Source organism: Brassica rapa, chromosome A07 (assembly GCF_000309985.2).
Source record: "Brassica rapa cultivar Chiifu-401-42 chromosome A07, CAAS_Brap_v3.01, whole genome shotgun sequence".
In the NCBI taxonomy this organism is placed as follows: domain Eukaryota; kingdom Viridiplantae; phylum Streptophyta; class Magnoliopsida; order Brassicales; family Brassicaceae; genus Brassica; species Brassica rapa.
In genome coordinates, this window is record NC_024801.2 from 14,440,246 (window position 1) to 14,452,709 (window position 12,464).

At 32.0% G+C, this 12,464-nt stretch overlaps 1 protein-coding gene across 1 annotated transcript; it reads left to right on the forward strand.

The window, feature by feature from the left end:
- Positions 1 to 6: 6 nt before the first annotated feature.
- Positions 7 to 6,164, forward strand: LOC103829493 (putative leucine-rich repeat receptor-like protein kinase At2g19210). Its single transcript, XM_009105154.3, has 13 exons — positions 7 to 496; positions 580 to 1,126; positions 2,411 to 2,889; positions 2,978 to 3,116; positions 3,203 to 3,274; positions 3,359 to 3,430; positions 3,996 to 4,076; positions 4,203 to 4,369; positions 4,452 to 4,663; positions 4,748 to 4,874; positions 4,976 to 5,038; positions 5,135 to 5,324; positions 5,436 to 6,164. Exons 1-13 carry the CDS (start codon positions 421 to 423, stop codon positions 5,842 to 5,844), a joined length of 2,634 nt encoding a protein of 877 aa, XP_009103402.1. The 5' UTR covers positions 7 to 420; the 3' UTR covers positions 5,845 to 6,164.
- The last annotated feature ends 6,300 nt before the right edge of the window (positions 6,165 to 12,464 follow it).

The window sequence follows — 12,464 nt, forward strand, 5'->3', positions numbered from 1 at the left end:
ACTCTGGAAGGAAGATATAATATTATCTTCGTTTTTTTTTTAATGTCACTTGCAGTTTCTTATGCTATCCACAGACTCAGTTTGAAACTTTCATTGTCAACTAATCGTAAGAACTATCTTTAATTAGGGTTTTAAACAATTAGCCCACATGAAAATTTTGTCAACTGACAGAAAAAAGGACCACGAGAAGTCGTCCTTCTGATTATTAGCAGATAGAAACTCTTCGAATATCCAAACTTGCCCCTTTGGAAAATTTGTTATTTTATAGAAATTGATTTCTAGAGATAGTGCTTCACCATCAGCCAACATGGCTTTACAATATAATCTTTACAATAAAAGTATACAATAATGAAAGCAAGATTTTGTATAAGTATTGCAGAAAGAGGCTGGTTTTGAAGTTCAAGAGCATTTTGTCACTAAATGGGGTATCCATTGATTTCATTCGCAAGCATCTTTGCTGTTCTTGTTCTTCTTGTTCGTGCTCAAGACCAGTCAGGTACACAAAGTCTTGCAGATTAAAAAAAATGTGGCTGAGTTTCAAAGCTTTAAAATCTCTTTGTGTGTGTGTTTATATTACAGGTTTTGTCAGCATAGACTGTGGTATACCGGATGATTCAAGTTACAACGATGAAACCACAGACATTAAATACATTTCAGATGCTGCATACGTCGAGTCCGGAACAATTCATAGCATAGATACTCAGTTTCAGACAAGTTCTCTTGAGAAGCAGTTCCAAAACCTTAGGAGCTTCCCTGACGGCAAGAGAAACTGTTACGATGTTCAGCCTGCACGGGGAAAAGGCTTCAAGTATTTGATCAGAACACGGTTCATGTACGGTAACTACGATACTCTAGGAAAAGCACCCGAGTTTGATCTTTATCTAGGGGTCAATCTCTGGGATTCTGTTAAAATAGATAATGCAACAATGATAATTACCAAAGAGATCATCCATACTCTTCGTTCAGACCATGTTCATGTGTGTCTTGTTGATAAAAACAAAGGAACACCATTCTTGTCTGTATTAGAACTCAGGCTCCTAAAGAGTGGTACATACGATACTCCTTATGATTCACTGATGCTGTTTAAAAGATGGGATCTTGGGGGGCTCGGTAATGCTCCTGTCAGGTGAGAAAATGAACACTCTTTTTATGCATCTTTGTGATGTGTTCTGTTTTTCTCTCTATCTTGTTAAATTTTGATAGTATATATAGTAAAAACCTATAAATTAATTAATAATGTAAAAGTGTTCCAAAAATAATAATTAATAATGTGAAAGATATGATAATTTATTAATTTATATAGTTATTGATTTATAGAGAAATTTTTTATTACATAGTAAAATACTTTTAGTTCTTTTTTAAATAATATTATATATTGATTAAAAACATATGGATTTGAAATTCATCTACTTTTATTACATTATTATCTTGAATATGCATCACAGAGTACACGTGTTTTTTATATAATTAGATAAAATAATACTAAAATAATTTTTAAAAATAGAAATAAACTTATTATGAAGAATAAATCAACAAGAAAATATATTTTTTATAATTATATAAATTTATATCTACTAATTAATAATTATTTATTTAATGGTACCATATCTTTATGTAATCTTATCGAATTATATATTTTTAAAACTGAGTATTAATCCCCTATACATTATTTGTAAAGTGATTTTGACACATATACTTTCTACAATCATTTTCACTAAATAACTATGACATGACATACTAGAATTGATGACATGGTTTATGGATAAATGTGACATGTAAAATTACATTTAATGCTTATTTATACTTTTGATAAACTTTTTAGAATATGGTAGTAAATTATGCATCATGATAAAAGTAAGTCTATTCAAATATGACATTAAATAACATAATAATAAAATATAATCATATTTTATAAAATTTAAAATATTATTTATTTATATTTTTTATAGTTATACAATTTTATAACTAAAACGATTTTCAATGTTTTGACATTTTTTTGAAAAAAGTAAATTGTTAATCATAATATTATTAGTTTCTTTAATACATCTACAAATTTTATAAATACTGTTTAATTGTACTTTTTGATAATTATATAAATTCTATATCAAGTTTTTTAATTAATTTTATACAAGTTAATTTGATATATTTTGTTCTAAAGAAATAGATAAAAATCTATCTAAGATTATAATTTTAAATATATACATATCTCTTTTTAAAATATAATTTAAAATAAATAAAATTGTTTATTTATCTTAATTTTATGTTCAATTAAATCAAAATTTATATTAAAATTGAAAATAAAAAAATATAAAGAATAGTAAAAAAAATTAAATTTAATTTAAATTTTAAAAAAATTATTATTGCACATAATGCAGGAAAACACATATAGTTTATAGTATCTATACTGCAGGTACAAAGATGATGTTTTCGACCGGATATGGATACCTCTGAGGTTTCCAAAGTATACAATCTTCAACGCATCGCTCACAATAGATTCAAATAACGACAATGGATTCAAACCCGCTCGCTCCGTCATGAACACTGCAACTTCACCTGAGGATTCAAACCAAGACATAATCCTTTATTGGGAACCAGAGGACCCTACTTGGAAGTACTACGTGTATATGCATTTTGCAGAAGTTGTGGAACTTCCAAGTAACGAGACCAGAGAGTTCTCAGTGCTTCTGAACGAGAAGTCAATCAACATGACCGTCTTTAGCCCTCGCTACTTGTATACGGACACGCTTTTCGTTCAGAACCCAGTGAGCGGTCCAAGACTCGAGTTTCTTCTTAGACGTACTGCTAAATCTACGCTTCCACCCATGATTAACGCCATTGAAACATACCGAGTTAATGAGTTTCTTCAGTCACCTACTGACCAACAAGATGGTATGGTTTCCTTTTCTGAAAAAAAAAAAGAATCTTATCGGTTTTCATTATTTACTTTGTACTTATCCATGTTTATTTTGAATTCTAGTTCAAGCAATTATGATGATAAAGTCCAAGTATGGAGTGAAGAAGAACTGGCTTGGAGATCCATGTGCGCCAGTCAACTATCCTTGGAAGGATATCAATTGCAGCAATGTTACTAATGAGCCTCCAAGAATCATTTCTGTGTATTCATTTCAACATATCCTTATATATGTTTTTCCTCTCCCTCTCTCTATGTTCTCACCACAAGAATTGTGTGATCGATCTGCAGGAACTTATCCTTCAGTGGCTTGACTGGCCAGATTGATCCAGCCTTCTCCAACCTTACCTCATTACAGAAGCTGTCTGTGTTTTCTATTCGATCTACATAAAGTTTTGTATACATAGTTTTGGAATCTTTACCTGATACAACAAAATCTCATTTCAGGGACTTATCAAACAACAGTTTAACAGGAAAAGTACCTAATTTCCTTGGAAATCTACATAACTTGACTGAGTTGTAAGTCATGCTAACTTGAATTCTAGATGTTGATATGCCTTGGATCTGGTGACTTGAATTAGTAGTAAGCCAAGGATTGTGCTGCAGTTTTCAGTTAGGTCATCCTTATTAAGCCTAGATCCGCGAGTATGTTAGCTTTATGGTTTTCGAACTGGAATACCCTTTATATACCTTGTGCTCTTGTGGTTTTGGAAAAAAATGCGATTTTTCCTGTTTCCATGGAAAAACTTGGTTTTGTTCTTTTGGTGGGAAAACTTAATTTTGCGATTTTAATGGGAAAACTCGATTTCGAGGTTTCAACAGGAAAACACGATTAATAAGATCTTTATATACATATATATATCTTGTGTTCTTGTAACTTAATGTATTCAAAAATATACATTCCCACTATTAATAAGATCTTTCTTTTCTCATACACGTAGCCAATTCATGAACTAAGTTGGTTTTACTTTCTCATTTATTCATTTGTTTTCAAATTACCTTCCCTCATCTGCTATAAGACTAGATTACATAAATGGTTATAATAATTGGATAATTTATATTGGTTTCACATGTATGTCTGCAGAAACTTGGAAGGAAACAAGTTAGTGGGTGCTCTTCCAGCGAAACTACTGGAAAGATCAAACAATAAGTTGCTTGTGCTGAGGTTGGTTCATGATTAAATTTTGCTTTTAAAAACAATGCAGATACTCGGCAGCTGTTTAACCGATTCTGTTTTATGTTTTGGCATTGGGTTCACGTTTTCATAATATCTCTTCATTTGAATCGTTAGAGTTGGCGGGAATCCGGACCTCTGCGTGTCTGCTTCATGTCAAAATACGAGTGAGAAGACAAAGAAGAATGTATACATCATTCCATTGGTAGCATCTGTAGCGGGAGTTCTTGGTCTTGTAATAGCAATAGCTTTGTTTTTGATGTACAAGAAGAGAAATCGAAGTGGTAAAAACATCAAGAAATTTAAACTAATCTTTCTTAAATTTTTAGGAATCCTTTTAACAAACTTGTCATGATATCTTTACAGGCGGCTCTAATGGTGTTAGGACTGGGCCATTGGACACAACAAAACGTTACTACAAATTCTCAGAAGTTGTGAAAATTACAAACAACTTTGAAAGAGTACTTGGACAAGGAGGTTTCGGAAAAGTATACCATGGTGTCCTAAATGAAGACCAAGTCGCTGTCAAGATTCTTTCTGAATCATCTACTCAAGGGTACAGAGAGTTCAGAGCAGAGGTCAGTTTCTTGCATACTACTAAAAGATTCAGTCATTATAATATGAGTGAGTTACTGAGCATGCATCCACTTGTTTATCATCAGGTTGAACTTCTCCTGAGAGTTCATCACAAGAACCTAACCGCACTTATTGGATACTGCAACGAAGCCGAGAAGATGGCGCTTATATACGAATTTATGGCTAATGGAACCTTAGGAGATTATTTGTCAGGTCAGTGTCTCTTCTACCTACTTTTTGGTCACTGGTCTTTTGCTATATATTATAGGCAGAAGAAACTAAATCTCACCCTTTTGGTTACTTTCTTAATCAAGGGAAAAAATCTTATATCTTGAGCTGGGAGGAGAGGCTACAAATATCATTAGATGCTGCACAAGGTTTAAATAATCTCAAAAACTCATACCAGAATAAGAAATGTGAAAATAAAATGAAATGAACTTAGTCTTGTGTTTTATATTTTTCTGAACACTCAGGGCTTGAGTATCTTCACAGTGGCTGCAAGCCTCCCATTGTACAAAGAGATGTTAAGCCGGCTAATATACTTATTAACGAGAAGCTGCAGGCCAAGATTGCTGACTTTGGGTTATCTAGAAGCGTTGCATTGGACGGCACTAACCAGAGTACAACCGCAGTTGCTGGAACTATTGGTTATCTTGATCCTGAGTAAGTAAACATATCTTTTTTTTTTTTGTAACTGAAAGTAAACATATCTTCTTCCGCTATGTTTTGATATTATCTGTTATGGTTTCTGATACTCTATTTTACAAAATGAAGGTACCAATCGATGCAACAGTTAAGTGAGAAGAGTGATGTTTACAGCTTCGGGGTGGTTCTTTTGGAGGTTGTGACGGGCCAACCGGTGATTTTACGTTCAAGAGCAACAGCAGAGAACGTACACATAACCGACCGGGTCGAGTTGCTTATGTCCACAGGGAATATCAACGGCATTGTGGATCCAAAGCTAGGAGAGAGGTTTGATGCTGGTTCGGCATGGAAGATCATTGAAGTAGCAATGGCGTGTGCATCTCGTAGCTCTAAAAATAGACCTACCATGAGTCAGGTGGTTGCTGAACTGAAGGAGAGTGTAAGCAGAGCAAGAGACGGTGGAGGTTCCGGGGCCACTAGTGTTACAGGGCCGGCGATGACGGCTGGTGAATCGGGAATGTTTCCTCAGGCGAGGTAGATGAATGCTGAGCCCATCTGAGTTTTTAACTTCCAGAAATTGGACAGTCCTGTGTGGTGTGGAGTGGAGTGGAGTGGGATTATCAAGAATAATAACAACTAGGTTAAAATCTGAGCCTCGGGATGAATATTATGTATAAATTATTTTTAAGTATTATATATTTTTTACATATTAAAAAATAATAAATATATGTTGAATCATTAAAAATTTAGTAACTATTACGTATATAATTAAATTGGTACAAATACTTAAATAAATTTTATTAATCCAAACAAACACTTTTTTATTTTATATGTTATAAAACTAATTTTAAATGATATTAACATTTTTATATTGACATCTGTTAAAAAATATTTATACTCATATTATTTTGATCTTTGTATTTCTTTATAACATAAATTTTAAATCAATGATAACAATAAAAAATTTGTGAGATGCTTAATAGTTTTAGTAATTTATAATTTTAAAAACATCCAATGCAAAGTTTAAAATCTAAATATTAAGTTGTCAATAATTGTTCAAAATGTTTATCAAAAAAATTCAAAGCAAATTCAAAATTTCGTAAAAAAATATTAATATACATATATATGGTATTTATTAAATGAGACTTACTACTTATGTAATTCTGTAATCATTTGTATCTTGTTATAACATAAATTTTAAACCATGGATCACAAAAATTTTAATGTGAGATTTTTAACAACTTTAGTCATTTATATTCGTTTTTTAAAATCAAAATACCATATACGAAAAAAATCTAAAATTTTATTATATAGTTAATGTGGTTGTTTGATTTATTTTTAAATGAATTGAAAATGATAGAGAATAGACTGATTTTTATCAAATATTTATTATTTAAAATCATTAATTGTCATATATACTTTAGCCACATTAGGTAATTCCGTGATTTTTATTTAAGGAAACAATAAAAAACATTTATGATTAATTTATGGTTAGTTTAATAAAAAGTTTATTATATATTTATATGGACCAACATATTTTTCTAAGGATTCTAAGAATGATTGTGGTGATGACATGTGGCTACAAAAATATGTTGTAATGCTTCTCTTTTAATATATAGGGGATGTTGAGTGATGTTAATTTTTTCCTTTTGTAAGATACTTGTAGAAGAAGTTTCATGTTTAAAGGTTTTTGTCATAATTTTCTCAGTTTGATCAACAAAAGATCTCTGACCAGAAGAAAATTGGAAACACATAACTTGATGATCATTTGTATGCAACATGGCATTCAAAGGCACAAAAAAATATTATTCAGAATCTTAAACTCATATGCTTCTTCTAGGGATTTGGACTCTCGAAAGGAATCTAAGTGAGCTCACGTAGAGATAAAGTACATAACTGCAATGAAAACGTAGCATGAGTTCATCTTCCAACTGCCAAGCCTTGGGCCAGATATGAAATTTTGGGGTTAGAAACATTTTTTAAGAAGTTTAATTAAAAATATATATAATTTTGGGAGTCTAAACCTATGTAAGAAACTTCTAAAAATTTTGGGAGTCGAGGCAAATATTTCATCACACTGTGCCCATATACGACCATGCCCAGTGGCGGAAGCACGTTGGGTCAGAGGGGGGCGGTTGCCTCAGTAAAAAAAATTAAATTTAGGGGGGGGGGGGGGGGGGGGGGGGAGGGGGGGGGGGGGGTTTATTGGGCAAAGAATTCTAGAGGAATTGTTAAATTTTGAGATTCCATTATTATTGGTTTGTGAATTTTTAAATTCTAAATAGAATCCATTGTTATTGGGGGTGATGATTTTTAAATTCCACTCAAAATCCATTGTTATTGGAAAAGTTTAGTTTTCATTGATTTTAAGATTCTATTAAAATCTCTTGTTATTGGGATATAAATTTTCTTTGTTTTTAATCATAGTACTCAACTTTGAAAATATCATCTATACCCATAAGATTTTTGAAATCAATATTATAAAATACATTTACATACAAAAACTCAAATTGAAGAATGAAATAATATACAAATCACAACTTTAACATAATACAATTCACAACTTAAAAAATAGAAAATAATATTAATAATTTAAAATTAAAATTAAAAAAATAGTTTTAAAAAGCACTTTCGAATTAAAAAAAAAACATTTCAAAAATAATAAATCAATTTTTTTTTACAAAAAATCAAATTTAAAACATATATTTCGAAATTATATAAAAAAATATTTTTTTATTTTTATTATTTATATATCTATAAAGTAAGAAGTAGAAATTAATTTTTTTGGTCATTTTATTTCTTGAGATCTTTTTTGTGACAAAATTTTTTTTAAAGTTGTTTAAGAATTGTCTTAATTGAAATGATTTTCTTTCTTTTTTTTCTACCACCATTAATTTCTTACTTTAAAAGTTAATAACAATCAATAGAATTCTATACACAAGTAATGAAAATCTATGTAAAAGTATTTGACAAAATTTGTTAAATCTAGTTAACTTGTAAAATCCTCTCAACTATTAAAATCATCAAATTCCATAGAAATTCATGTTCCAATAACCCCCCCCCCCTAGTATATATTATAGAGTAAAATAGCTTTTTTTGTCATCAGAGTAATATAGTTTTTTTCCGGTATCAAATATCTTATTTGCCCTCACTATTTAGTTTTCTTTGATTGGTTTTCTTTTGGTTTTTGTGTATCCAGGTAGATTTACTTCTTTTCTTTGTTTAATGAAATCATTTATATAATGTAATGTTATACATGAATCAATAAGTGTTGATACAAGAGAACTATATGATATTTTTATCTAAAAGGCATATGCACTGACACAATTTGTTTTGTTTTTTTTTTCTGTAGAAAGCTTATAAATTTTTAATTCTACTCTTCAAATAAATTACAGCAATTAAATTTATAAAATACTGTTTGGACAACTAATTGGTTCTAACTTCTAAGTGATATACTGACAATTTTTTATATTATCAATATTTTACAAGAATAATTTAAAATAAAGTTACACAATTCATCATATATAGTATATATTGTCTGTTTTATACATATATAACTAAATAATCAAAATACAATGACTAAATAATGTTTATATAATTTTGTAAAACATTTTTGTTAATTTTGTAGAAAATAATAGCAAAGTATAAAATATATTTCCAATGGTTTTAAAATATCACATTTAAAAGATTATATACTATTAACTATTATTAAATTTAATAAGAAAAAATATTAATATTTTAATTTTTCCCCCAATAAAAATAGTCTGGCCATGCCTAACCCAACCATAAAAGAAAAAACAATGACTTGTATAAAACCATATAAGTTAACTCCAAATATCCCAACCTGCTATGGAACTCCTTGACTGAGAGAGGAAGATCATATCCCCCACAAGAGCATATGGGTCTTTCTTTTTTGCTCGCCAGATTCTCGAGAAAGAGAGAGATTGAATAAGAATACTTGAGAGAGATACTGAGTGTGATTGTATTGCATTTTTAGAGTAACTTTTTACTCTACTTTTTTATTTACTCCAGCTACCACCAAAAGTATACCAATCAGGTGAAACTTATTTTTTTTTATTTTTACTCCATTTACTATTTAGAAAGTGAGAAACACACTCTTAATTTTACTCTGTATTATGCTATAGTAATAATGTTTCCATTCATTTTTTCTTTTCTTTCTTGTTTTCACCATTTTTATTTTTCACCTATTTCCACATTTTTTATTCACTCCTTTTTATTCTAGCTGTATCCAATCACACTCATGGAGAAATACGTCACAGATTAGGAAGCGAAGATAAAAATATATTAAACAAAATTTGTCCCCAAAAAAAATATGTATTGACAAAATGAGATACTTTCTCTTATCTTTTTCTAACGGGTAAGAAAAGTTATCTTCCTACTCTTATCTTTTTCTAACGGGTAAGAAAAGTTATTTCCTAGAGAATTTTTAAAATAATATTATATCAGGTTTTTTTGTAGCTTTAAACCGATTGCCGGAGGCTTCAATAGTTCCAACATCGGCTTGTTTGATTCATTTTGTTTTTCTTTATGTGATTTGTTTTATTTCTGGTCATTTAATTTGTTTGATTGTTAATTTATTTTAAATTTTGCAAAAAATGATATTTTTTTGTGCTTCTTCCAGTGAATTTGAAAAGATAAAAGTTTTGGTTCAGCTAAATCGTTTAGAAAGGTAGCTGACAGATTTAGAAGCGGATGGTGGCGATGGATCTTACCGGCTCCAATCATTAATGGTTCTTCTGGTGATAGAGTTCTTGTTGCAAACTATGTTTACTCTGAATGACAGCATATAATTCTAATTAATCGACTATTTGGAATGATAATCTCTTTGATTTTATTATTATCAACAGAGCAATATAAAGAGTTGTCTTGTCTTAGTATTTCTTACTGGAGCAATAAAAAGAAAGTAGCATTCATTATCAATTCAGTTTAAAGTGGTGTTTTTGGATTAATATGAAGATTAATCCATAAGCAATATTGATCGCAATATAGATCTATTAGTTTACTTTGGATTCTTAATAGTATATCATTTTTTCCATATTTGTTTTTCTATTTCTAATTGTTTAAACTATTTGTTTAAAAGACTTAATAATACAATCTAGAGTTAAAAAAAAACTATTTGGTATCAAAACAAAATTAGTAGTAGACGACATATACGTGTATATGTTAGACAAATATAGTTTTTTTTTCTTTAAACCCAATTTTATTCAATAAAAACCCATTGGGGATACAAAGGACGGAAGGAAATTAAAAACCATATTTACAGAGAAGGCTAAGCCTTCCAAAAACTTTGACAACCCTAAGGCGATGTGAATCCTAAAAAAAAAGAGAACCAAGTGGCTAGAACCGAGATCTCTCCAAGACCTAACGTCTGAACCCGAGCTATAGGATCCAACCTTAGCCGAATGATTTGCTTTATTTCTGCAATAATGGCCTCAGGTGGTCGAGCCACGTCTGTATGGATTCTAGAGTTCCTTTCCTTCCATATGAGATATAGACAAGCCTGATGAAGAAGCCTCACAATTAGCTTCACATTTTTGTCTCTTGATGGATTGACCAACCATCTTAACCCATCTTCGAACAATAGTGGAGACGTCAACTGTATTCTAGTGGTGAAGAAGGACCACACCTGCCTACTGAAGGCGCAATCAAAGAACAGATGTTGTCTATCCCATAGATTTTCAACTAACAAACAGAATAATCTACCTAAGCAAAATTTACAATACCTATATATTATCTACAGAAGACCTGTACTACGCAACGAATATATATCGAAAGAACAAAAGCAAGGGAATACAAACAAAAACACGAAAAAACAACAAATCACAAACTCTATTGTACTTTACGCCTAGGAAAGTAGGAATCAATAATATTGACATCTGAATGTAACCTGGAAAAAAACGACCATTTTGGAAACAGTCAAAAATATATAGCAACAATAAATAAAACAAAACAAAACAAAACACGCGGGAATTTTCTAGTTCATATATATTTAGAAGACTAAATAGCATTAATTTATTTTAGAGGTATACATATGAGATCAATTCATTTTTGTTTAAAAGTACTATACTTCAGAAAGACAAAAAAGGAAGAATATATTGGAGAATAAATGGTTCCGTTGAAAAAGTAGGGACTGTCCTAAATGTGCTTTTGGAGTGGTTAACATGTATTCTCAGTTGTTTCTCCTAAATCGGGTCCGTCCTAATGTTTATGTTCTTCACGTCTCTGGAACCCAATTTTATTTATCAATAAAGTCATTGAACCAGACACTGACTCTCTAGCCAAGACAAATCGAAAAAACGATTGTTTAACCTTTAATATTAGTTAGGTGAACTGGTATGACATCAAGTAAAATTAAAGTAGAGACGCAGTTCAACAGAGAGAGAGAAAAGAGAGAGAAAGTAGATCTAACCTGGGTCCGGCGGACGGCCGGCGCGTGAGCGAGCGTGCCGTCGCCGGAGCCCTCTGTCCTTCGCCAAAATGTTCCTCCTCCGCTTCTACTGGTCTGCCTTCCCCGACCGCCTTGTTCGAGCTCTGGCTTAGTCCCCAATCGTCGTTATCATCTCGTGAAGTTCCGATAGCGACGGTGGATAACCGGCTGGAGTAACGACGCGGGCGTGTGGAGGGTCACGGCATGGTGAAGTCGGCATGTCAGTCTTTAGTTTCAATCCGGGAGATGGATGCTTATTCAGATCCGTCGCCGCCGGTCCTAGTCTCCGGGAGGTAGGGGCTTCCGCAGCTCAGCCATCGCCGGCTCTGTTTCCGGGGGGTGAAGGCTTCCATAGTCTTGCGCCGCCGGCTTTAGGTTTCTTGTCGTAAGGTAGGGTTTGTTCCCGTTTGTTGGTCTGTTTGGTTTGTGTTCCTGGTTCTTGGCTCCTGTGGTTCGCGGCTTCACTTTTCTGGATTAGATCTCGATTTAATCGATTGAACTATCCGATCTTTAGACAAGCGTGAATGGAGTGAGATGATTTGCGGTGTCGCTCTTTTGGGGAGGGTGCCTGGGGACTCGGTACGAGTTCGTTGAGTTGGTTTCTATGGAGGCTCGGCGGTATTACGAGCTCCGGTGAATCGTCGGTTACAGTGTCGCCGTTTTCGAAGCGGCGTCGATCAAGTTGCGGTGGACAGGGTGAGATCGCGTTG

What these genes read in the sequence shown, in the direction of transcription:
- LOC103829493 (XM_009105154.3), top strand. Translation starts at nt 421, where the DNA reads ATGGGGTATCCATTGATTTCATTCGCAAGCATCTTTGCTGTTCTTGTT. An exon ending in CTACATAACTTGACTGAGTT is followed by an intron (nt 3,431 to 3,995) that starts GTAAGTCATGCT and finishes GTATGTCTGCAG; the next exon opens with AAACTTGGAAGGAAACAAGT. An exon ending in AATAAGTTGCTTGTGCTGAG is followed by an intron (nt 4,077 to 4,202) that starts GTTGGTTCATGA and finishes TTGAATCGTTAG; the next exon opens with AGTTGGCGGGAATCCGGACC.